Below are 27,998 nucleotides of genomic sequence, written 5' to 3' on the forward strand. Positions count from 1 at the left end.
TGCCAATCCCAAATTCACAAACACTGTGATAGCATATTTATTTCGCCCATAAAATAAAATCAATCATTAGCTCTCTTCACATCCCCTTTAAGACTACTGGTAAATGGAATTGTTTCAGGCATATTTTTGATCAAAGATATATGTACATACATGTATGTATAAATCTATTTAGTTCTCAAGTTCAGATGGCAAAGTTCAGCCAGTGAGGGGCTACTGAGTTACCCAAATCTAACTGGTTTCTGAGCTTTAGATACTGAGTAGTAAGAAGAGTGAAAAATTCAACTGAAAATTTACCCAAGTCTATTGGATTCTTGAGTTTGCATAGCAAAGAGTATGTGAAATTTGGGAACATGCACACATACATACACACATCTGTATTTTAAATCTATCCATGAGAGTTCCTATGCAGGCAACTATTAAAAGAAACCAATACTATATACACTGGGCAGTATGGTACAATGCAAAGAATGGTTTTGGATTCAGCAAAACATGGCTATGAAGCAGCACTGTGGTCACGCAGCACAGGGCTCAACAACTGGCAGCACCAAATACTGGGCTTTGATGGTGGAAGGGTATAATGTTTAAGAAACAGCTAGACCTCCTCTACCACTCTACATAAGGGGATTACCCCTTTCTCATATAAAGCCTCAAAAATACATCTCCCATGCTCCCTTTATTCTCAGGAAGCTACCTGAGGATACGATCCACACAAATGAAGGAGTAAATCTAAGACATGAGATACAGGAAATGGGAAATCATGGAATCCAACATAGGGGAGAGGCAGCAATCCCCAGGACAATGGTAAAAGGAGATTCCAGGATGACAGCTGTGCACAAGCCACAGAAGGCAAAGGTACTGCTGGACAAACAGATTGCTCCAGGAGCTCTTTCTTCAAGAAGATGGTTCAAAGTGATGTCTGAACATATGGAGAAGATACTCATACATCTGGTAGTTTTGGGTTGAATTAGCACAGAAACCTATGCAAACAAAGTCAACTATTAACTCAAGGAGATAAAAATGCAATATAGGGTAAGAATAACACATCACTCAGCTGTGCAGAGCATTACATCACTTTAATAATGTAAACATATTTTTTGTTTTTTTTTGGTAAGGAAGATTAGACCTGAGCTAACCTCCATTGCCAATTCTCTTTTTCCTGAGGAAGATTGGCCCTGAGCTAGCATCTGTGCCCATCCTTCTCCATCTTACATGTGGGATGTCTGCCACAGCATGGCTTGATAAGTGGTGTATAGGTCCACACCCAGGATCTGAACCCATGAACCCTGGGCCGCCGAAGTGGAGCGCACGAACTTAACCATTATGCCACCGGACCAGCCCCATAAACACATTCTTAATCCCAGTCAGTAACATAAACACTGAATTATATGTAATTATGTTGGGAAAAGGATAACAGGAAAAGAATGTCTAATAGTTGGGAAGCAGAAGAGCGAAGCTTTATATTAGGAAGTAAAGAAAGGCCTAAAATTGAATAATCAAGTAAAAGCAATATAAGCGTGTTGAGTATATGGTAATAAATTAAAAAATCAGCTAAAAGAGTTGAAAGTGCTTGCTTTGGAGATAGGAAATGGGAGGAGGTCAAGGTAGTGGTATTTTTCATTTAGAAAAAAAAATTTTGTAGATCTATTTGACTCTTTATGTATACATGTAACTTGGACTTAAAAAAATAGAAAAACACAAAATCTAGCACCATGCCTGGCTCATAAATATTCAATAATGTTAATCATTTTATTATTATAATGACAAGACAGATGACAGTTTTTCATATCACCATTACATTCATGCTAGGGATAACAATGCTCTATTACAAATGCTACTCGATCTTTTTAAAACACGTTATCTACTATGCTTGGAATATTTGGGCATGCTTAATAAAATTAAAAAGATTATAAAACATTCCAAATTTGTTTACTAAGCAAAGTATCTAATTTTATACAATTTACACACAACTTTTAATTTTAGTAATAGAAGCAACGAAATTATTTCACTTTTTGATATTTAACAGTAACAAGACTTGAACTCCCAAGACATGCACTACAACCACATAAGAGATTCCGTCATCAATATGATGGTCTTGGCATTTTATATATTACGTTCCCACTTTAAATTAAGTCCTATTTACTCAAGTAAAAATAGGCAAAGACAATGAACAGGCGGTTCAAAGAAAAGGAATACAAACAGCAATAACAACACTGACACACCGAGCTCATTTGTAACAAAAGAAATACAAATTTAAAAAACAAGGTACCATTTTTCACTTACATCAGCAAAGAGTAAATTAAAAAAGATATTTACAGTTGACCAGGGAGTATGTAAGGGGGTGAGGGGTCATCACACATATAACACTAACTGGAAGAATAAACTGTACAGCCTTTTTGGAGAGTAATTTGGCAATACTTATCAAAGCTTTAAAAAATGTTTAATCCCTTTGAACCAATCATTCTACTTCTACAAACTTTCTTAAGGACATAGTTATGCATGTACCTCAAAATGTGGTTACAAGGATATTCATTGCACCACTGCTTATAGTAAAAACTGCAGACAATCAAATGTCTAACAGAGAGGAGAGAGAGTAAACTGTGGCACATTTTCCTGACGGCAGGCAGTGGGCTTCCCTCAACGCCATTCCGTCAACCCTGCCTCAGCTTTTTCCTTACCAAGAGTCTACTTTCCACAGAGGCTAATAATGTCAGATATTGGCTTTCTCAGTGACCTGATCTGAGTCAAGGAAAACTGAGGGAAAATCTTCTGGGGGCTCTTGGGAAAAAGTCTTCTTCAAGGATAAAACTGAGATGTGAGAGGAGAAAATAGCCTTTCCTGCCTTGTAGATGCAATTTTATGAAGATGTGAAGCTCCAAGTTATAGCAGCAGCTCTTATGCCCACCAGGGAGACAAGCCTAAAACAAAACCAATAAATTGAGACCGAGGCAAAAAAGTGTCTTTAATGACACCTCTGAACTGTGTGTTGTGTGAGATAATAAACGTCCTTGGTTACTTAAGTCAATTACATTTGGACGTTGTTACCTCTGGTCAAAAGCATCCTAACTGGTATTAGCCATACAATAGAATAATTTAGTGCCACTAAAAGTTATGCCACAGAAGTATATTTATGAACAACAGATGTGCAGTTAAGACAAAAAAAATTACAAAATAGCATTGTTCACATTTTTCAAAAAAACCCACGCATATTAATATGCATTCATTTGCAAAGAAAAAGGTCTGAAAAGATACTCCAGGTTTTAGAAGCACTATTTCTCAAAGACAGGAATTTAAATGTTTCCTTTTTGTATATTTGTACTTTCTACATTTTTCTACAACGACCATGTATCACTTTAACAATCTGCCACCTTTTTCTATTCCTTCTGTCAATTCAATGCAATTTGGGGAAGAAGAAGAGGTAAACACATATTCTAGTGAGCTATCTTGAACTGGGAGTCAGCTTTTTTAATAGAAAAAGTTTTTTTAAAACTGTTTTGTGAAATAAAATTTGATGCTATCAGGCATTTATTTTTTAGTGGATAAAGACTACAAACAGTTTTCATTTACATTCGTTACTTAGGGAATCATATCATGACTTTGTACCATTTCGTATTGGAATTTCTTCTGTGAAGCAAAAACAGTCCCAAAATGAAGGATCTTCGGGGGTCATAGGAACAGCAGATGACATTAAATCACTAAAGGTGAGAACAGTAAACTGCTTCTGGGTTGGTTTAGAATCATCCTGGGATGGAACCTAAAAGGGAAAAAAATAGATTACCTCATTGTTACACTGCATGTTAATCTCATAATTAATTTTCTAACTAGGAAAATAATAAATAAGACCAAATTACACTTCAGTAATATTAAATTACAACATAGCAGGATTTCTAGATAACTGTTTTTATTCCTCATGTTAATGTTGCTGATATAACAAATTAAGAAAAATATGAACCGGATTCTCAAAACTTTGTATACGTACAATAACCTGCGGTATCTGTTTAAAATGCGGATTTACTGAGCCACACATTCAAAAATTCTGACTCAGTAGACGGATTAAACGGAAGCCGAAGATATGTAACTTTTAACAAGCAGGTGGGTTATTCTGATAGAGGAGGGCCACAAGGTAAAGTTCTGAGAAATATTCTAGAGGGTGGATCTGATAAAATTCCCATAACCAAACAAAGATGCAACACTTCTTTAGGAAATGATTCATTCAATACTAAATTTAAACTATATCATATATACTCTAAGATAGAGTCTTTGTTCACAACCCAACCCAGTGCAGACCTTCTTTAACATCCTAGGCACTCTAGTAAAGATAGTACTTGGGTACTAGTAAAGATAGTACTTGTTTATATAATGCTTTAAACAAGGTCCAGTACCTATTTTATGTGATTTATGTCTCACAACTATGCTGATATGGTTGTTATCTCAATTTTATAGATGGGGAAACTGAGGCTCAGGAAGAGCAACCAATTTGCTCAAGCTCACAATGCAGGTTAGATGGTAGAGCTGGGCCTGGAACACAGGTCTTCTGAATAGTACTCTTGTCCTTTTGCAACTATGTCAATGCTGCCTAAATAGGCTTCTCCAGTGAAACAAAAAGGAAGTATTGCATGTGCAAATGTTACAAAAAATATAAAAGCTCTATGGAAACATAGGGTATTTGCAGAGAGTGTAAAGCTGAGACTTGAGCAAACAAGGACAGGTAATTTGGGTCAGAACATCTTCAGAAAACAGGTCAATATTAATATGCCATCTTTTTACAGAAGATAATCTATGAAGAATTTTAATCCTTTCTTATTCTATTAAAGGCATGGTCTGTGCACTGAGCTATTTTTCTAGAGGTAATGATGTACATAGATATTGATTATGCCACATTCTTTCACATGGATTCCCTAAAAATCATACGCATATAGTTTCAATTATTATAACACTATTGGTATCCCTTAAATAAAAATTTCTGCAGAATCACGACTACATGTAGGCTGAGGGTCCTTGACCCAAAGGTGTTTTTTTTCTTCACTTACCAATTAATAGCAGAAGAAAGTAAAAACAAATTGTGATTTGAAGAACTGAAATCAATTTTATGCCACCATATGACACAAGGTCTCTCACGTTTGACACTGTAACTTTGGGAATAATTTAGGATATAACTATAAAAGTGGGAGGGGTTCAATTTGCCAGATAATTCCACTACTCACCACCCTTCAACTTGGTATCCTTATATTCAACACAGCCCCAATTCACTGAGGAATAAATCACTGTTAAGACGACTAAGACAGTGATTATCTTGAATTTCTTTTGAAAATATATGTACTAGGATAGTACTACCAAAATTTTTTCTTTGAAATATTTAAATGTATTTGAATGTGAAGAAGCAGCTAACAAGCTTTTCAAAAATCTCTGAAATCGCAGATGATCTCAAGGATTTGATAATAAAAAAATACTTCTAAATCTATAATCTTAAAAAAAAAACCCTGTAACCTAATATAAACCATGATTGTTTCCATCAATAAAGAACAAATTCAACATTGATTCACGCAGTTTAGAAAAAACTTAGAGAAATCTTAAAATCTTACAACCTGATGTCTCGATCCATCTGGTTTCCTAAGAGCCACTGCAACAAAATGGTGCTCATCTATTTTGCTTTCCTGAAAAATGAAAGGTAAGTAAATACAGATTACTAAATATGTAAACTTAGATATACTTTTGTTTACATTTTTAAAATCTCACTCGCTCTCTCTCTACACACACACACACATTCCCCCACCTCTCTTTAGCCATTTAAGAAGTCACATACATTTTGGCCCTTTACTCTTAAAATATTCCAATATGTATTTCCTAATACGGATATTCTCTTATATAACCACAGTAGTTAATAACATCAGTAAATTTAACATTGAAATAATATTTTACTATCTGTATTCCAAATTTCATGAATTAATCCAATAATGTCCTTTATAGCATTTCCCCTCTCCAGTACAGTAGCCAGTCTAGGGTCAAGTATTGCATTCAGTTGTCACGCCTTGGTAGCCTTTCTTTTATCTTTTATGACGATAATATTTTAAAACATAAAACCCACTCTCCCCCTTTTATTAACAGAACATTGCTCATTTTCAGTTTGTCTGATGTTTCTTAATGATTAGAATTTGATTACGCATTCTCAACGAGAATACGACATGATGAAGTATCCTATCTAGAGGCGCATCTAGACAGCCATCTGCTCTCACTGATGATGTTAATTTTATAAATGCTTGAAGTGTACATTTTAAAAAATCAGATTGCCACACTGGTTTGTAAGCATTTAGTTAACTAAACAGTATAGCTTATGGAAAATCACAGAGGAAATTTATAGGTAAGACTTAAAGAATATGTAGTTTTCTATTGTCCCTTATGTATGAGACAAAAGAGGAGGGGGGTTTAAAATATAATTGATATTGAGGTAGTTACCTCAATTATGAACTATTAAAAATTTCACTGAAAAGCCACTTTACTAAGGTATTCCTCCATAAGACATCAGTTGAATAGGAAAGTACGATCAGAAATAGTATTACTTAGGGACTTTTCATCTTTTATCCTCTTTTTCATATCCTCACACCTTAAGATATCCAAATTAGCAAAAAATAAAATTCAGTAAGGATAAACTTAAGAAAATATGTTTAAAGAATAAAAATACGTAACTAAGTATCAGAAGATTTAACAGGTCAAAGTTATTTTCTCTTTAAAAACAAGCTCACTATATTATAAACAAAAATACTCTTTTTGATACACCGTCTTCCTCCCATTCCTTACACTGAATATATTGATAATATGAACATTATAACATACAGATATGTTTTGGGTATAATTACTTTTGGAAAACCACTTACATCATCAGTTCTGTAGTATATCTAAGGCGAGTATCAGAGATAACTGTGGGCAATAACCAGTTTTCGTTCAGCCTGTCTGCTAAAATGCCAAGATGCCCTGCTCAATTTATCCACTTATAAATTTTTTATAAGTTTTTGGCTTTGATATAAGTCAAAATTCAATGAGACTGATTTCAAAGTAAAGCTGCATCATATCTACTCAGAACTTATCAGCGTCATGCAAATATGAAATTTGCCATAGCAAAACTAGAGGAGCTATTTTACAATGACTCAGATATTACACATTAATATTCAACGTCCAACTAGAATGAAAGCTTTATGAGGTGAGGCATTTTGCCCTAAATCCTTTCTGCTTAGAATACCTATAATAAATCTGAGTTAAAAAAAGAAATGAAAGCAGCAAGCTAGCTAGTTGAGCTAGTTCATTTCATGCTACTGAACTTAAGTTGAATTTTCAAGCCTTTCTAAATTTTCAAGATTTTCCTAAGCTTATAATTTTTTATCTGTAAAGTTATTGTGAATACCAAAACTTCCCTATTATCTCCAACAAACTCAAAGGGAGCAAAAATATTTTATCTTTTTAGGAGATAGTTTAGCATTAAATTACAAGGATTAATCTGCTTCAGTAAAATCGCATCATTTTCTTAGTTATGTTCCACCTTACAAAGCAAAATAAAAGCTTAAACTTTAACTTACATTAAAATTTTACAATTTTTTTCCCAATGTAATTAAGTATTGAAAAATATATCTGTCATAAATGTTAACATTTCTACTATTTTTTGTGTGTGTGTGAGGAAGATTAGCCCTGAGCTAACATCCCTTGTCAATTCTCCTCTTTTTGCTGAGGAACATTGGCTCTAGGCTAACATCTATGCCCATCTTTGTCTACTTTATATGGGATGCCCCCACAGCATGGCTTCACAAGTGGTGTGTCGGTGCGCGACATGGTTCAAACCTGTGAACCCTAGGCTGCAGAAGTGGAGCGCGCGCACTTAATGCTATGCCACCGGACCGGCCCCAACACTTCTACTTTTTAAGCACTTCCTTTCAATGCAAAGCAAAGAATTTCTATTTCACCTAATCTCATCATTTGAAACTTTTTGGTGGTAACTTTCCTAATAGAAACTGATTATGAAAATTGAGATCTTATGAAAATATGAGATTCCTCATGGCATAAGATTTCATATTTTTTCTAGAGAATTATTTTTTCAAGAATGAGATATAATATTCAAGTAAGCAGAAAATCCTTTGGATTTGCTGCAATAAATAATGGACTCCTGATTATGTCCAAGCTAGCGTTTTAGGTCTACATAATACTAAAGAAGATAATGCCCCTGAACTCAGAGTACTGGGGAAGTAAAACAAGTACACAAATACAGAGATTATGAGGGAAAATGTGATATGCCATAAGAAAGACAAAAAGCGTGGTCTTAAAGGAAACAAAAGCAGGCAGGAAATACAGGAGACTGGAGGTGGGGGAGTGGGGAGAGGTCATAGACGAAATAGAACAAACATAAATATAAGATGGCTGAGGATATTCAAGTAACAGCAGATAGCAGGTTGTGATTTTGCTGTAATGTGGAGTATATATACAGAAATGATGGTTCAAGACTAAAGAGGGCTGAAGCAAAATAATGGAATGGGACTCCAGTTAGGAGGCTACTGCATTAGTCTAAGTCAGATGCAGAGGGCCCACACCAGGGAAGTGGCAGAAGCCAGAAGAGTTTTCAGAGATGAGCATGTCTATTAACTAGACCGACTAGACAAGACAAGAGGAGCAGGAGGAGGAGGAGGAGGAACTGGGCATAAATTTTTATCCTGGATGACTGGATGACGGCACCATCAAAAAAGCAAAGTTAGAAAACAAAAAATAACTTGAAGAGCAATTATGATTTTGACCTATCTGCAGAATTTGAGGTGTTTGTGTAGTCTTCAGACAGAAACGTGTAGTAGTGAGACACAGAAATCTGAAGAGTAGAAGAAACGGAATTAAAGACTTAGTAGTCATACAGAAAGGTGGAGTGCTTGAGACTGCCAACTGTGAGTCGATGCCTGAGAGGAAAGGGACAGATGCTCGGGAAAAGGTCGACATTTACAGGGTGGCAATGAAGTGCACTTTTCAAATATAAGAGTTTCAGAGTTTAGTCTTTCGTCCTCTTTTCTATACACTATTCCAGATGGTTTCAGACTGTCTTCCACTTACAGTTCTCTCTCTGCTTAAGGCTCTCAGGTTCCATTTCAAAGATACGCTCTGTTCTTGCATGTTATCAAAGAGAATAAGCAGATATTTTTAAAAATATTCTTCATTTTCTATATAATTTTCATTTCATATTGTTCTTCTAGGAGTCTTCAAGGAAATAAACGCTCCTTTTTTTCTTGGGATACAGAATTTCACCACATGTCCTATGACGGCACTGTCCCTTAGCTCTGCCTGAATGAGGACAGTATCCTTAGCCTTCTGCACCATTTACCTGGGCACCAGTTGATACCTTGCAGATCCACACATGGAGGTAAGGTCGTTATATGTAGCCTCAACCCTACTTCTGGTGTCCTGCAGGCATTCTTTTAATACTGCCTGTAGAAATGAGACTTTTTTTTTTCCAGCTTAGCTAGTGAGTTCTCACACTATGAAGAAGAGAATGTATGAGTTTGAAGTAGTTTGCAGTTATTGATTGGCTACATACATTAATTAATAAAAACTACAGTTTCTTTTGTGTACTGCTTACTAGAGATTTGTCCTATCTCCAACCTACACAACAGTACTTTCTAGAATGCCCTGTGTACTTATATTGAGTCTCCAAATATATATGGAAAAAAACCTACCCATGGGCTAACAGTGTATGGCTATGACTCTGGCTGTTTCAGGAAACAGTATCTACACGGTAGGGAAAGGAGATGGGGAGCAGATTGCTGCTAAGTTGTCCTATGAAAATCTTTCATTTGGAGTACGCATAAACTGTGGGGAAGGGCTGAACCTTCTTTGTACCTGTTTCCAGTTCCTAAAGGAGCCAGACTCCACAGTGTGGGAATAGAAGGCAACTTATTATCGGTCACCATTTCCCTTTAAACTAGTTCTAACAACTCATTCTTCTCTTTTCCTGGATGAAATTTTGAACAAATCTCTGGTTATGATATTTCTGGTCACTCTCAAGTACCAAATTTTTTCTGAATCAAGGTGCTTTGTCCTGTTTGACTCAAGTTTTATTCTCATCTCAAACAGAGCTTCTTTCTTCCACCTACCCTAGTTCAAACCTAATTCAGGGTTAGAAGCCTACAGAAAAGGATTATTTCCTCTCTCCCCAACTCCAGATTCTCCCTGTTTACTGTGCTGCCTCTACTTCTTGTTGTTAGTGCTGTCAAGTCCAATGCTTAGTAACGCTGTGCACAGCAGAGTGGAACCCTGCCTGGTCTTTCTGCGCCATCCTCTCACCTTCCAGTGCTACATCAGACAATGCTCCACTGCTATTCACAGGGTTTTCATGGCCAATTTTTTCAGAAGTGGGTGGCCAGGTCTTTCTTCCTAGTCTGTCTTAGTCTGGAAGCTCCACTAAAACCTGTCCACCATGGGTGGCCCTGGTGGTATTTGAAATCCTGGTGGCACAGCTTTCAGCATCACAGCAACACGCAGCTACCACAACATGACAACCAACAGACGGATGGTGTGGTTCCCTGACCGAAAACAAACCAGGACCGTGGCAGTGAGAGTGCCGAATCTTAACCACTAGACCACCAGGGCTGCACGCCCAAAGGCTGGTTCTTTAACTGGTGGGGTACTTTGGAGATGCCCTGACAGGAACATCCCACCTGCATGCCTTGTTTCCAGGGAAGGCCCCCTGGGCTCTATGCTCATCTCTCTCCTATCAACCCCTGTTTCTTGCTGTCTACACCACCAGATTCATTCTGTTACGGTCACTCAATCTTTCTAGGCCTGTTTATAGTGTAATAACAATCCACACTTACATATATGCATCTAACATATATAATTTTTTTCATATTTTCTAACTGGTGCATCAAATGGGCAAAACACTCAGGTACACTCAGGTACATTCAGTAAAGAACTGAATTATGGGGGCCGGCCCAGTGGTGTAGTGGTTAAGCTCGCATGTTCCACTTTGGTGGTCCGGGGTTCGCCGCTTCAGATCCTAGGCACAGACCTACTCACTGCTCATCAAGCCATGCTGAGGTGGCATCCCATATAGAAGAGCTATAACTCTACAACTATGATAGACAACTATGTACTGGGGCATTGGGGAGAAAAAAAAGAAAAAGAGGAAGATTGGCAACAGATGTTGGTGCAGGGCCAATCTTCCTCAAAAAAAAAAAAAAAGGACTGTAAGTGCAAACAGAAGAATTAAGCACCGGGGGCAGACGGGATGTGGGAAAAAAAAAACAAGAGAGCCTGGGGGACCAGGGCAGGCGTCTTAGAGGAGGTGTATATCATAAGCAGCCTTTCCTATGTTGATACAAATTATTATTAAGCATCACCAGTAAGGCTGCAGTAAAAGGCTAACCATAGTTTGCTTTCGTTTTCTAATTAGGTGGTTTCTGATTTTTTTCTAATTATAAATACTGAGGCTATGAACATAAAACTTAATTTCCATTGAATGCAAAAGAGAAAGGTAAATGTTAAAATGTATAGTAAAAACTTTTTATCTGACATCATTAAGAACAAAGGATTCCACATCAGTGAATGGCTGAGGCTTGCCCCTTTAAGTATGAAAACATTTGTTAATAATTTTGGTTATAGTTTTAAAATTGTACTTTCTTTTAAAATATAGTATCCTGAATACAATTTACTCTTTAATCTCTACTTTACTTGATATATTAGCAGTTTTGATACAGCTCTCTTTCTCAAAATACTTGCTGCCGTTAGATCCCCTGATACTACTCTCTTATTTTACTTCTTACCATTTTGGACATTCTTTCTTAGTCCCTTCCAATCCACTTTTAAATATTTGTATTCTCAGGACTCTCTCCATCCTAGGCAGTTCTCTTTTTTAACTTAGGAAATCTCATAGCTGCAACTTTAAATCCCACGGCTTCAACTGCCATTCACACATTAATGATTATGACTTTTTCCTCTAGCCCAGCCCACCATTCTATTCACCTACTTGACATCTTCACTTGGGTGTTTCTATGGCATCTCAAACGTACCATCCCACTTGTTCTCTAGCATGCAGTATCTCAACAGACAGTCCTATTAAGTCAAAAAACTGCTCATGACATCTTTGACACCTCACTTTCTTAACCTCCACATATCATCATAAATAGGACTTGGTCTTAAAATACAAATCTGATCTTATCATTCCCTACTTAATATTTGTTAAATTCTCTTGAGAAAATTAGTGAATGCTTCCTGTTTTATCCACTCATCACTAATTCCTTATTTTGGGTACTGACATTCTCTGCACACCATTAAGGTGATTCAGGCAAGAACAACATTATAACACAACCCATTTGCTGGGCTCTGGACACCTGACGCAAGCTGGACTAATTACAGTAGACCACTTCTTTGGCTAGAATGATTGGTCAGTAAATAAGCACCTGACCCAAACTAGGCCAGGAAGGCCCTTCTCCGGGACTTTTAAAATTGGAACAGAAAGGGAATTCACCAATCTCGGTGGCTTTTTAAACTATAAACCGTTATATGCAAGAGTGGTAGGCAGCCAAGTTTCCTGCCACATAGACCAGAGAAGCTAAGAAAGCAAGGGTGGGAGAAAACTGAAGCCAGGACATACAGAAAGGCAAAAGTAAAAGAGAAAAAGAGTTCTGAGTTTTCCGGTACCTAATTCTAAGGCCAAGTTATACAAATCACTCTAGTAGCTTACAATAATGTCTTTTTGGTTTAAATGAGTTTTTGTTGGGTTTCTCACACTAGCAACCAAGAATTGCTAGTAACAGAAACCAAATATAGAAAAAGACCAAAATCTTTAACCCGACCAATAATGCCATGCATGATCTTACTAGTAGCCTAACCTGGAATCTCTGCCAAATCCCCTCATCATGGTACAAAGTGGGTTCCCTGGCTGTTCATACATACAAAGCTTCTTTCTATACCAGGGCCTCTTTTCCCTTCCCATTTTACTTAACTCACTATGACTTAACTTTAAAGTATCAGCTTAAATGTTATATGCTCTCATAGTATCCCTGACTTCACCTTCAGAGCACTAAGACTGGATTTCAGTTGTGTCTAGTTTCAATGACTAGCCTCCCCAAATTAGTCTCATGCACAAACATGCACAAAATAAGGAAATTCTTATAGTTTTAGCAATTCTGATAAATTTCTTACCTCAAATGCCCATTCTTTTTCCTCTTCCCCATCCAGGAACAAACGAGTTTCTTTATAAACTTGGCCTATATCCAGGTTTAATGGGGATATTTCAAATTCAAGCCGTTGCAATTCAAATCCTAGTCCAACACCAATGGCCTTTATGAAGCTTTCTTTCAGTGCCTAAGATACAGAGACATTTTCTCTTAGAGCACTTAGTAGATAAAATTTTTCATAAAGTCTACAGGTCCAACACATCTGGATTTTTAAGTCTGTATTACATTATGGCTACAAGCTATTTTTTTACCCTTATAGTATACTGCATGGAGACAAACCAGTCGTGTGATCTTAAGGAAAATCATTTAAGCTCCCAGTGCCTCCATTCCCTCATATGTAACATGCAATAATAATAGTATCTTCCTCATAGAGCTGTTATGATAATTAAATTAACTAACTTACGAAGGGCTTAAAGTAATGTCTACTGGCATATATTAGTGTTTGTTAAATAAGCCCTCATGTGTATGAGTTCCTTTGAGACAGAAAACAACAAACATTATTTACAAACGGCGATAAATGCTTGTTTTAGCTTTAAGAGTAGGCACCTTCTAATTGAGCAATAAATAAATGTTAAATTTTCTTAAATGTCATTGTAAAGTAATAATGTATGCACAAGAATCATGACGTTCCCAAGTAATGACCCATTTACTTCAAGCACCATATGAACTACTGGGTAACCTAGGACTTTTGCTCCTATTCTTAGCAAAGATAATGGAATCATCATAGGCTTTTACTTTCAAAATTAGAAAGAAATTATACCCAATTCCTATAAAACATATCCAGCTGAGTCCATTCATCCTTAAAGCTTCTGATTGTTTCCCATTCTTTGTTGGTAAACTTTCTTTTCATAATATGAAAGAATTCTGGAATTGAACCACGACCTGTCAAGTAAGGAAATACCAAATTAAAAATAGCTATTAACAAAACTCGTAAAGAGTAACAAAAAAGAAAACTATAGGCTAACCTCACTTTTGAACACAGTCACAATAATCCTAAACAAAACATCAGCAAATCAAAGCCAGTTGAGAATTAAAAGAATAACACACAACAACAAGCAGGGGTTAGCTCAGAAACAGAAGAGTAGTTTAACAGGAATAGTGAAATTCAGTGAATTATTAAATAATTAAGGAGAAAAACAATTTGGTTATATCAATAGCTGCCTCCTAAAAATTTGATAAAATTGAGCAGCCACATCTGTTATAAATCCTAAATAACTAAGAGGAAATTTCTACATATGACAGAATATCAGAAATCCACAACAAACATTCTTAAAATAGAACCATACTATTCTAGGGTTTAAAATTTTAGTTTGCTATATAACAGGAAAGAAGAGAACAATTTCTTTATTACGATTTTTTGAGAATTGGTAGAAAGCTGAGGATTGTTCTTTTATTCTCAATTATCACTGTGATTCAAAAATTAACAAGGCCTACTTCCTTCCAAATAATCATTTTTCAACATGTTTTCTAATATGACTTCTCTAAATAAAAGTAGATTTTTTTTTTGCAAGGAAGATCAGCCCTGAGCTAACATCCATGCCCGTCTTCCTCTACTTTATATGGGACACCGACAAAGCATGGCTTGACAAGCGGTGCGTCAGTGCGCGCCCGGGATTCGAACCCGTGAACCCCGGGCCACCAAAGCAGAGCGCACACATTTAACCGCTGCACCACCTGGCCGGTTCCTAAAAGTAGATTTTAATTTCTATTCTTTTGGGGATGCTGCTGTGAAATAAGCTCATTTTTAAAAAATTAAAAATATATCCCTAGCTCCACTGTTCCACAGACGACAAAATATTATATAGCATTCTAAAAATAAATGACAAAAGATACCCTCAAAGGACCTGATTCTCAGAATTAAGAATTAAATTAAAAATACATGGTATGCCTTTCATATTTTTTCAAAATATTATATCTATTGGTTTGTCTATCTTTACTACTAGGCAGGAACCTTCTATCAACACTCATTTATTTATTCTACAAATATATAGAATATGTACAAACATTACCCAAATACGTATTGAACTAACGGTGAAAAATAAATCAGTCATGGTTCTTGCCCTCACACACTAACCGCCTAAGTGGCCTGTCAGAGAGCCTGGCTTAAGGTAGGTGAACCACAAACATTTACTATATGAATAAATGAATGTTAACTATTATTTGGGTAACTTACTTCCTTAATGCTCTACTGCCCTACATCCTTAGTTCATGATTATGTTATTTTCCAGAAAACCTCTTGAAGGTAGTCCCTCTGCAGATTCTGTTAACATAGCTTGTCTACTCTAACTCCAACTCCCATTTCTAAAATACCCAACTCCAAAATCTGACATTCCCAACTAGTTGACTACAACTCTTAAAGTGACAGCTGCCACCATAATCTCTATGGGAAGTTCTTATGGTGAGAAGTATATCTGGAAAAAAAAGATGTCAAATCCCCCTACTTAATACTTTACTGGCATTTAATCACCAACTCACCCCATGAGAATTCAACAATTAGAACTTCTATTATGATCATTCACTCTAAAAACACCCAAGTGCTAGATACCAGGAATATCAGGATGAGCAAAACAGACATGGTTCTTATCTTCACAGGGAATTTACAATTTCTCCTTCAGTAACCAAGTACCTTTCCCATAGTTATCTCAAGGGCAGAAAATACTAAAAGTCAATTCTCCCACAAAACTGTTTATGATTTCCTCACCATCCCCACTTCAAAACAGTCTCTTCTTGTTTAGCCAGAAAATATTTCTGATGATCCTACAATGAATGGTATGCGGTCCTTTAAATGAGGACAAACATCCTCATTTATTTCCAAGTTCATCAGACTCATTTAACTCATTTATCTCTTCCTTAACCCTCTATTCTGCTCAAGAGGAATAACAATTTCAATCCATTTTATGAATTCAATTAATGTCTATTGTTTGTATCTGGTCATATTAACATTAAAAGACCATTATTTCCTAAAAGTTGTAACAGCACTGCAAATATTAAATTGTGATCTTAAGAGTCCCAGGGCAGGGGATTCTTACCCTTTTTGGGCCATGGATCCCTTGATAGTCTGGTGCTTATTCCTCAACACTTTCCTTAAGCCCCTTAATAAAAACTATCTTGTTAAAATGCAAGCATTACTAGTACATAGTACTGGCTTGACAAATAATACATAATACCAGGAGTACTATATCTACACAAATCATAAACTGTTTCCTCTTGAATACATGTTGGTACAAACAGCATAAATAACACTGGGAAGAATAGCTACCTTGGATTTGGAAGACAGCATTATATATTTCCCGTGGAACTGTAGTTTTAATGGAATACTACCTAAAAAGGCTAAAATTTAAAGAGATACGCCTGCTGTCATCTATAACGTCATTTTGTTTGTTGGTTTCTTCAAATTATAATGTCATAACCTTCAAGAAGCCCTCTGATTTTTAACTAAACACGATGGGGCAATCAAGGAAAAAAGGTTTAAATATGCATGCTAATAAAAACGAACTGATTAACATAAAAAGCAATCTTGCACAATCACTGTAAAGCAATCACATAACTGATTATGTATAGCTAAAAAAAGTATCCCATATGAGTGCATTTTCATATACTTTTGAGAGCATCTTATCTATTTCACAAAATAAGAGATTTGACAACAACAGAAAAAGATGATTTTGTAGCCATTCAGCCAAAGCACAACAGCACCACACTGTGGTATTATGGTGGAAATTCACAGTTGGTGAAGACTGTTAAATATATAGTTTATCTATGAAATTGCACAAATGAAGCACATCTGTCCCTCAATGTGAAGACAGCACAATTATTACATATATAAGTTGGCAAATCATCCTAACAATACCATCACATATTCATGTTTACTACAATCTTTGATTTAATGATCCTATTGCACATGTAAGAACTTAAGTATCTATATAAGCAAGATAAAAGGACCAAAAAATTTATACAGAACCACTAATCTAGCTTAGAAAAACCAAATCCCCCATCTTATAACCTTTAGGGACAGCAGTGTTAAATATTAAGTGTTCTGCAAAGATCAACTAATCAAGACCACACACCAAGTAGAAAGTTTATTAAACAAAAATATACAACAAAATAATTGATAGTCTATACCTTTAGCTGCTATTCCAAGCCTAGGAAAAAAAAATCCTACCAGTACCATAACCTCAAAGCCCATCTATATCAAGCTCTCTTCAAAATAAGGTCACTGATGTGTGTATGTATGTATGTATATATATATATATAAAAAAGCATCTCAGTTAAAGTTCACCACTCTTCTTAAAGAAAAGGGGCCAGTTATTTTAGGGAGGAGTTCAGCAATGTCCATTTGCGTGCTTCAAAGTAAAAAAATTTAGTTTTGGATAATAAGTCATATTAGAAATTCTAGTAGTTTCCTTTTCTAAGTACTGGATTATATATAGTCTTGCTTCCATGGGAGGGGACAGTCTTCTAAAATTTTAGTTAATATGTACACAATAAGGCTTGACCTATCAGCTCACTTATCTGGGAATTTATCCAGATACAAACCCAGAATAAAACAAAAATGTCTGAGCTGCTGACACAGGTTTCACAAACTACGTGCACAAAGCTTCGTGTTACTGAGAAAGGTAAACCATCAGTACAAGTGGCGTATAGCAGAAAAAGCACTAGATGGAAAGACGACAACCTCGGCTGGAATCTCTCCGCTTAGGCATTCCTGAACTTCAGGTGCTCTTAATGTGTTAATGTTAATGAGCATTTACTAACGTACCTATGTATCAACACACACAAGCAAAGGGCCTATAGAGCTAGGGCTACTTGGCTGCAAATGTTATCCTTCAAGAAAAGGGAAGAACTCCGAAGGCAGGGGAGAGCGGCAAAAGGGTGTGGCCACTCTGAGGGCACAGAGGACAGAGCATGGAGTCACAGAGGATTATTCTCAGGCCTTTAAACCAAATGTAATTTGCCCTGCTAGGTTTTGAATCTGCTTGGGACGCATGAACCCTTTTTTCCTTGTCTGTGCTATGCCTGTCACACCATTGTATTTTAGAAGCAGATGATTTGTTTTCTAGTATCACAGGTTCACTGATGGGAGAAGAATTTTGCCCCAGATGGATCATACTCAGTCTCACTCACATCTGATTTACAAGATTCAGATGATGAGATTTTTAACTTTTTGAGTTAATGATATTTAGATGAGATTTTGGATTTGGAGTTAATACTGGAATAGGTTAAGACTTGGGGATGCTGGGATAGGATGAATTTATTTTGTACGTGGCATGCACGTAAATTTTGCGGGGCTGCAGGATGGACTGTACTGGGTTGAATAGTGTCTCCCAAAATTCATGCCCACTCAGAACCTCAGAATGTGACTTTAACTGGAAAAAGTCTTTGCAGATGTAATCAAGATGAGGTTATACTGGATTGGGGGGGACCTACATCCAATGACTGATGTCCTTACAAGGAGAAACATTTAGACAGAAAGAATATAGGAAAAAAGGCCGTATGAAGACGAAGGTAGAAATGGAACTGATGCAGCTACAATCTAAGGAATGCCAAGGATTGCCAGGAAACTAGGAAGAGGCAAAGGATTCTTCCCTGGAACCTGCAGAGGAAGTATGGCCCTGTCAACACCTTGATTGACTTCCATCCTTCAGAACTGTCCCAGAATGAATTTCCTTTGTTTTAAGACACCGAGTTTGTGGTATTTTGTCAGGAAACCTAGGAAACTAAAACACCCATGCATACAATTTAACTTGTATTATACAGACACACTCACACACTCTTAAGAGCTTTAGTGTTATGCCCCGGGAGTCAAATATTCACATACTGGCTCCCTTACTTCTTTACTGTTATTTATTTAACATTTCTATAGCTGTTTCTTAAACTATAAAATAGGGACAAAGAGTTGAGTCAATTAAGGAATAATCATGTAAAGTGCCTGGAACTATTAAGTACTTAAGACATTTAAGGTTGTTGTGGTAGTTGTTACTGTTACATGAATATCCTCTTTTGTGAATTGTTTTATCAAGTCCTTTGTCCATTCATCAACTAAATCTTAACTGGTTTTCCTATCAATACTTACAAGCATTTTATATATTAACAATATTAACCTTTGTCTGTCACATTGGCCACAAATACATTCCCTGGTTTGTGAGAGAGAGATTTAACACGAAATCACAACTGCTGACTTTGTGGTTCTTCTTTCAGAAATCTGACCAAACATAGAATTCTACTGTGTTCTACTAACTGTTATTAAACTCTAACTCTAATTAATTTTGTTGTATAGTGTGAGACAAGGATCTAATGGCTTTCTGATGATTTCACTCAGAAGAAAAGTGGATGGGTTACAACCTTTCTCTTTGTAGGCTCTGTAAATTACATTTAATACAGTGTTTCCCAAAGATTAATATGTCTAACAATCACTTGGGAAAACTGTTTAAATCTAGAATCCCTGGTAGTACTCTCAGAAATTGTGGTTCAGTAGGTCTGGAGTGGTTTCAAGGAATCTGCATTTTACTTATTTTTTTTTTTTTGGTGAGGAAGATTAGCGCTGAGCTAACAGCTGTTGCCAATCCTCCTTTTTGCTGAGGAAGACTGGCCCTGGGCTAACATCTGTGCCCATATTCCTCCATTTTATATGTGGGATGCCTGCCACAGCATGGCTTGATAAGTGGTGCATAGGTCCATGCCCGGGATCTAAACCTACAAACCCCAGGCTGCTGAAGTGGAGCACGCGAACTTAACCACTTTGCTGCCAGGCTGGCCCCAAGGAATCTGCATTTTTAATAAGCATTCTGGGTGACTTTAATATCCTGACCACCATTTTAGAAACACCATTCTATACATATAACAATAACTACCACAACAACCTTACAGCTAACATTTATTAAGTACTTAATAATTCCAGGCACTTCACATGTTTATTCTCCAATCTACCCAACTCCGGTGGTAAAGCTGTTTAACCATCAGGATATAAAACACACTATATCGGGCCGGCCCCGTAGCTTAGTGGTTAAGTGCGCGCGCTCCACTACTGGCGGCCCGGGTTCGGATCCCAGGCACGCACCAACGCACCGCTTCTCCGGCCATGCTGAGGCCGCGTCCCACATACAGCAACTAGAAGGATGCGCAACTATGACATACAACTACCTACTGGGCCTTTGGGGAAAAAAAAGCAGGAGGATTGGCAATAGATGTTAGCTCAGAGCCGGTCTTCCTCAGCAAAAAGAGGAGGATTAGCATGGATGTTAGCTCAGGGCTGATCTTCCTCACAAAATAAAATAAAATAAAACACACTATACACACAAATTCTAAAAAAAATTAAAGATTCAAATGTAAAAACAAATTACAATTTTAGAACAAAATTTAAAAGACTCAATAACCTATGGCTGGAGTAAATCTTTTACCAATTTAATTATTTTTTCAAACAAGATAGAATTCAGAATTTATCAAGGAAATGATAGCTATATTTAATTAAATAAAAATAAAATTCATAGGGCAAAAAATATAACCAAATTCAAAAGACAAATAAATAATAAAATGGGAAAAATACTTGTAACAGATTTGGTCGATAAAGTGTCAATATCCATAATACACAAATAACTTTTATACACTGATTAGAAAATATTAATAAGCAGTTTATAGAAGAACAAATTCAAGTAGCCAATAAGCTATTACCCTAGTGATTAGGGTAATACACCATTTAATAAAAAAAAGTAATTTTTACCCACTGAATTGAAATATCATGTATAAATACTGGGCTCTAACTCTTAATTCTCCTATTTTTTGTCTATTCTTCTGCTAACACCATACTCTTTTGTTTACAATGCTTAATATAAGTTTTAAGAGATGTTAAGGTAAGTTCCCTCTCACTATATTTTCATGCCCTTGTTAGACATCAGTTCCTCCACAAAAACTTTAAATTCATTTGAGCTGGCTCCACAGAATTTCTCATAGATTTTGTACTTGCAAATCCTTAAACGGATGTCAATAAAATCTAGTACTGAGAAACCATATATTGTAGAGTGCAGTGCCTAAACAGATGGGCTTTATAGTGTGGGTTCAGATCCAAGCTCTTCTACTTTTTAGGTAAGTCACCCTGAGCAAGTATCTTAATCTAATCTATAAAATAATCATCATAATAACAACAGTACTTACCTCCTAGGCTTAAGAGTATGAAACAGGATAAAGCATATAAGGCAGTTAACACAGTGCCCGTGGCATGCATAGGAGTTGCTCAATAAATACTAGTTCTACACTGTGACCCCACTCAAATCCTCTGGACAGTGAAAAAGAGCCATCCTGTAACTGGGAAAGGGGAAACCTCCTTGCCAGTAAAGAACTGGTTTTCCAGAAAGAAGTTCAGGGTACAAAGGACGTATGACTTATTTAAGCTTCTTGCAAGCTCAAATCTCCAAGCTTAAAAAAAAATGCTTTAACCAAGCACATTCTGCAAAATCCAGATCTAAAAGAATGTAGATCAACCTAGATAGAAATGATAGTGGAATAGACTGCAGCAGCAACCAAGTGGAAAACTGAATATGAGGAGGGATGAAAATGGAGGAGAGAAGAAGCTAAAAAGATAAATGTAGGGCGAGGAAGAAAACTCAAAGGAAGAACTATTTTTAATCATAACTCACTAATGAGAACAGTTTAAATTCCAACTATAATCTGATATGAATACTGTTTTTCACTGTGTTTTTGTACCCATTTTTTCATTTTTCAACAAACTTAAGGAATATTTTAAGAGAAACTGAGAACTCCAATCATCTGTACATGCAATAATATTCATCAAGCACTTACTATGTGCTAGACACTCTGCTAAATAGTAGGTATTCTGTGGCAAAAACAAAACAAGCATGGTTCCTGAACTCATCTAATAAGGGAGAACATATAATAATCAAATAACTAAGTTATAATTACAAATGAGAAGGCCCACGAAGGAAAAGAAGATCAGGTGGTCAGAAAGGCCCTTTCTAAGGAGGTACCGGCTACTCCTCATCATTCAGGTCTCAGGTACTCAAGAAAAGAATGGGGAGATGAACAGGTAGAGGGATCAACTTTTTTGCAATGACTCTGAACAGGAAAAAGTCTGCTACGTTCAAGGTAATGAAGGATGAGTGTGGACAGAAACAGTGAGCAAAGCGAGCAGCTAGAAATGGCAATGGAGAGGTAGATGAGAATAAGATGATGAGGTCATGTTAAGGGGATTGGATTTTATCAAGAACCAACCTAAGAGTTTTAAGAAAACAGCTGTAGGTATTTTTAAAGACCACTTCACTAAGTACTGACTCGGTGAGGAAAAAAGTGAAAAGCGGGAACCAATTAGGAAGCTATTAAAATACTGCAGGAGATGGTATAGTAGAAGGAGACAATAGGCTCTACCACCTTCCTACCTACCCTATAATACCACCACTTATTTTATACTTACTGTAGCACTTAATTTATATAACAACTATTCTAAAGACAATTCTATGATAGTCATTTCAAAGCTATTAAATTAGTATTAAATCTCAAAATATTGAGTCACTTTGTCCTGCCAATTAATATCCAGCAAAATTTATAATAAAAATGTAAACTTGGAAATGTAAAACCACGGGAAAAAAATATTTTGGTCTTTTCGCAAATTTAAATCAATTTTATGCTGTATGTATCTTATCTTGCCTTATTTTGTAAATATGGAAACAAAACTGAACAATTCACAAAACTACCCTTCCTTTTATGTGTAACTGCAAAAGCCTTTAACAGTAGACAAAAATTAGAAAATGAAGGAAAAACCAAACAAAACTTCCCAACTGGGTGCAGCAAATTATAATGATTACCTATAAAACACCTTTCCCAGGTGGTTAGGAATATACTGCACTGGCAGTTTGGCAGGGTCCCCAATATCTTATAATCCCTCTTCACTGGACATTCGTTAAAAAAGTATTTATTATTGAGTGCCAACTATACATCAGTTACTTTTTATAAGGTTCCTTTCTCCATTAAGCAGAGAATAAAGTGGTGGTTGCAATATTCTCCTTAATTATGGGCATCCGGTAGAAGGAAGAAACCCAAAGCTTCCAAGACTCATCAATATATTCTCTCCTGCCATGCCATAGCAGCAATGGGAAAACTGGGAGAGGGAGGTAAATGACCTGCTCCTAGTAGAAATGGCTAATGTGAAAAGAAGGAAAGACCCCACAAATTCCTACATGATGCTTACCTGCAGATAAAATGAGAGTAATGGAACTGAGTCTTTCTCAGTATACTAATGATGCCCCCCCAAGGGCTGACACCATCTTGAGAGTTGACAATCTAATAATAATGTCCAGTACAAAGAAAAATACTTCCCTTACTGCAGTCCTAAGGTTTACCCTCCATCATTTAGCAACTCTTGGGAACTTCCCTTGCTCAATTTCCTCACTTATTCCGATAAGCAGAGGAATTCACATGACTCTCCAGTGAAGTAAACCAGTGTCTACTTCCCACCCTCATTGAGAAATGATGCTGTGTCCATTCATACTTAGAAATTAGTGACACAATAACAATATTAGTGAGAACTGGAAAACAGTTCTTCCCCTATGTGTTACTGGATTTATCAGTAGCTTTTGGGCAATGAAACAGTCAAAGAATAGGAAAAGGACTGAATATTATGATTAGTCAAATAAGATCAATCAAAAAAGTTGGGGGTGGGGGAGTAAGAGGAAACTGAATCTTCAATTTTTGCTCAATTACCTTCCTATCATTTATTAAAAGTTTCAATTAGTAACTACTTGTTTAGCCAGTACTCATCATAAGCCAACATCATCCATCAAGCCAACTGGTAATGAAATCTGTCTCTCACAAGCATGATTTCCAGGCAGATATCAACCTGATAAGCTAATCATTCATTACCGGGTAACTGTGCTAACTGCATTCTAAGGAGCAATGGCTTCTCCAAGAATTTCCAATTTTAGGAAAAACTCATATAAGGACACTAGAAAGCTATGAAAGCTTATGGGCTCGTTCCCATGCTCACTCTGAATCTTCTACAGCAGTGGTTCTTTCAGAATAAACCTTCTATGACCCTGCTGAAAACCAGATCCTCTCCTGAGAAAAATGCACATGTGCATACAAAATGGAGCAATTTCAGGAGGTTACAAAAAAAGTGCTTTGAGGCTTATCCAATAACTTTAGGTCAAGAACTTCGGTTATCCTAGCAGAGCCTCCTTCAGAGCAAAGTTAAGAATAGAGTTGTAACAGAAAGGTTTATGAGCAGGTCAAAGAAAAATCAGCTGGTGGGCAAATGCAAGGTAAAGACACCGACAGCAAGAGTGAAAGATGACATTCACAGCCATACTGTGAAGCCTTATTATAGCAGCACATTCGACATATATTTACTGGGCGTTATTATGAACTAGATAGAGTGCTAAGAGACGTGATAGTGACCAAACTCAGATGTAGCTAACATAGATCCGGCTCTCATGTGGCTTGTTAAGGACCAGGGGAAAGACAATCAATCATCCTGATAAATAATTAGAAATTGAGATGTTACTGGAATGGGAATGAAGGAAATATACTTTATGAGAGCCTATAACAAAAGAACCTAGCTTAGATTCAAGGTTCACAAAGGCTAAAGTAAGATTGAAGTGAAAGCAAACCAGTAAATAAGTTATCTATGCAGAAATGGGGGTGGGGGATAAAGTTAATACAAAACCTCCAGACAGGGAAACATATGCAAAGATCCTGTGGTGGAGGCAGTGCGGAGATTAGGAAGTTGCACTATGAAATTAGGAAGATGTTGGTTCTCTTGCTAACAGCTTTCTTCTTAGCCTGTTACTTATCTTCTGATAAAAATAATAGCATACTCATCACAGGGTGGTTGGGACAATTAAATTGGAGAATATATGTAAAGCCTTGGCATACAGTAAGTACTCACTAAGTGTTACTGATGATGCAAGCTACTGAGTAGTTAAGCTAACCTGTGTTCTAGTAAAATTGCCTACTCATGGCCGCAATAAATGTTAGCAGTTCCTACAGTCACCAATTATAAATTTCTAAGGCAAAATATGAGCAACTTAAATATTTTAATAATTGCTTGCTCTTCATTTTTTACTTACATAAAAGTGCTACAAAGAGGTGTATTTAGATACAGCACAAACACATGTTATCTCTACCTAAGGACTACAATATACCTTACCATTGAGATTATTTTTTTAAACAAACCAACAACTTACTGATGAATTCTGGGAAATACTTAAGTGAAACAGTTCTTACAATATTATTACTATGTTTTTTGAATAGAATCCTATTTAAAATGGACTCTTCATTGAGTTCAACTGGATTTAACAACTATTATTTAACTAAAAGACAAACTGAGGTATTGAAAAACCACTCTTTACAAAATTTGACAATCTTCAAAAACAGTTTCAAATTTAGTCTTACTTAACAAGCTGAGGTATAATTCAAAAAGAAAATCTTTATATTTTCACTTTGCCTCTAACCAAAGCATTATATGAATCCCCGGTAATGCAGAATCTATCCTTTATGTAGAAGTTTGTTAATATTCAAGGAAAGATACTCTTTTCAGATACGTACTACGTTTGAGTATTGAGCACATTTTCCCTAAACTTAAAATATCTACAATACATCTCTTGGCCTGAGATTACTCAATACATAAGAACTGAGACAACATACTTAATAACTCTTGTACTACAAAAATGCAACATTACCTGGAAAACTAGTTTTCATTATATCAATTCCAACTTGTAGCTCAGGTTCAGCAGCAAGTACAGCATAGTCCCCTTGATGAGAGATGTTAAAGTTGAAATTGGGATAAGGATTCAACGAGTCTTTTGCAAGAACTGGTTTTCCTTTTGCAGTTCTTTGCAAACGAATATTATTCCAAGGGATATTTAATTTCTCTGCAACTAATTTCCTTATCATCAGTCGACCAGCCTGTTAAATAAACAAAACATTTAGTGTGTACTTATGTCTACTAAAGATTTAGGTACACGGCCTCTAAGATACAAAGTCTATTTTTGTGGTTTCTAAAATATTCATTTTTAAAAGTTTTTAAAAGCATCTAAGTATTAAATACACTGCATTAAGATTTAAGCAATGCTTAAGACAGAAGAAACTTTAACAAGCCCTTCCTTAGCAATTCCGTCCCCTCAACAGCTAACTAATGGTAACAAGCAGGCATCCTTCCAGTCTTTTCTCCAAGTATCTAAATAGATGTTCATTTGCACATGCTTTTGCTATCTATCTACATATATGAGATCCTACTATATGTAGTATTCTACCATATATAAGCTTTTAAACTTGTAAGTGTTGGGGATTATTTCATGTCTGTATATAACAGTCTGGGCTGTGCACTTTTCACTAGCATAATATTTCACAGTATCAAGGTACCACAACTTGATTGACTATTCTCCTATTACTGGACATTTTAGGCTGGCTCTAGTTTACTATTATAAAAAATTCCCCAGCGAGCAACCCTGTTGTACCTATATCTTTGTGCACATGTGCAAGTGTTTCTAGTTCCTATATACCCACCACTCAGCTTTAACAATCAGCACTGAATGATCTTTTTTCACATATACCCCATCCACTCTCTCCCACCTCCATTAATTATTAAAAAAGAAATTACTAAAGTCACACAAATACCCAAGCATATAAGATAACAAAGTATATAACATTTTGTAAAATATCTTTCAAGTGTTTTTTCCCTCAAATCTAACAATGACTTTTAAAACTGCAAGACTTTGAATTTCACAATTTCTTATAAATTATAAAAGTATAAAAAATATTCACTAATATGCCTTCAAGAAATTATCAATTAGCCCACATTTCAAAGGAAAATGTGTTTCAACAAAGGGACATTTTCAAGAAATGACTGTCTTTGAAGTGATGGTAATCAGAGGCTGTTTCAAACTGCACTATATAGTAGAGTTAGTTTTGAAATCCAATTTTCCATCTGTTGCCAAAAAATAACATACCTAAAATAGATAATTCTATTTAAAACACTGTTTCCCAAGCTATCTAGTTAGGAAGGTATGCCTGGGGCTGCATCCTCCCTGGCCTTCAGTTTCACTGGTAAAAGGAAACTGGTCTAGCCTCTTCTAGTTCCATGGTGTATAAGGCTAAACTAAGCCATACTATCAATATTTTTTAGGGCCTACCACGTGCAGGGGGCCCTTGGAGAGGGGTGGGATATTCAATAGGCAGTCTAAGCATGTGCTATGGGCCCATGCAGAGGGAAGATAAATGTGATAACAATTAAAAATACAAAAACTTTCATTACGGAAAAACACAATTACTTCGTAGGCCTCCCTTACACCTATTTTATGGTTTAGCAGGGTCTCTATTTACAATTACAGCGGAGGAGGGGCTCATTTGTACAGCGATCGAGGAGGCCGAGGCGACTACAAAGACCGTCGAGACCAGGCCGTGCACATACGAGGGAGACGCGGCGGCGCCGACCACTCAGGCCCAGGGCCCAGGCCGGCCACAAGTGGTCTGGAACGCGGGCGTCGACGCTAGGGCGGAAGGGGGGGTCTCCAGAGCCCGGCCCACCTCCCCCAGCATTCGCTTTCTCGGCTCTGAATACCAAAGACCTGTAGTACCATGGCTGCCTTAGCGTCCCGGGCAAAGACGAACTGGCCGATGCGCTCCTTCTCCTCCGGCTGGATCGATCGCACCGCCAGCAGCCATTCGGCTCGGCTCGGCAGCCAAGTGCCGCAGGAAAAGGCCCAGCGCACGCCCTCCATTGCTGGCACCAAGCAGAACCGCTTGGCAGGCAAAACCATACACCGAACACAGACCTCTCCGCCTCCTCGGGCCTGATGGCGCGGA

General features: G+C 36.8%; 1 protein-coding gene across 2 annotated transcripts; it reads right to left on the reverse strand.

Annotated features, from left to right (window-relative positions):
• Positions 1-3: 3 nt before the first annotated feature.
• On the reverse strand, positions 4-27,995 carry AASDHPPT (aminoadipate-semialdehyde dehydrogenase-phosphopantetheinyl transferase). 2 transcript variants are annotated; one of them, XM_058545306.1, is made up of 7 exons: positions 27,770-27,995; positions 25,874-26,099; positions 13,954-14,075; positions 13,159-13,320; positions 5,583-5,651; positions 3,601-3,751; positions 4-977 (listed from the first exon to the last, which is right to left on the reverse strand). In XM_058545306.1, exons 1-7 carry the CDS (start codon positions 27,950-27,952, stop codon positions 892-894), a joined length of 999 nt encoding a protein of 332 aa, XP_058401289.1. In that variant the 5' UTR covers positions 27,953-27,995; the 3' UTR covers positions 4-891. The 2 variants fall into 2 exon arrangements, with proteins under 2 accessions (XP_058401289.1, XP_058401290.1); XM_058545307.1 differs by lacking the exon at positions 4-977 and having other exon boundaries at positions 1,713-3,751; positions 27,770-27,994.
• Positions 27,996-27,998: the final 3 nt, after the last annotated feature.

This window comes from Diceros bicornis, chromosome 7, assembly GCF_020826845.1.
Source record: "Diceros bicornis minor isolate mBicDic1 chromosome 7, mDicBic1.mat.cur, whole genome shotgun sequence".
Taxonomy (NCBI): domain Eukaryota; kingdom Metazoa; phylum Chordata; class Mammalia; order Perissodactyla; family Rhinocerotidae; genus Diceros; species Diceros bicornis.

Coding starts and splice junctions, on each gene's coding strand:
- AASDHPPT (XM_058545306.1), bottom strand. CDS start 27,952: ATGGTTTTGCCTGCCAAGCGGTTCTGCTTGGTGCCAGCAATGGAGGGC. Junction 13,321..13,953: donor ATATGTTTTATAGGAATTGG/GTATAATTTCTT, acceptor TCTGTATCTTAG/GCACTGAAAGAAAGCTTCAT. Junction 3,752..5,582: donor CAGATGGATCGAGACATCAG/GTTGTAAGATTT, acceptor TTTCCCTTTTAG/GTTCCATCCCAGGATGATTC.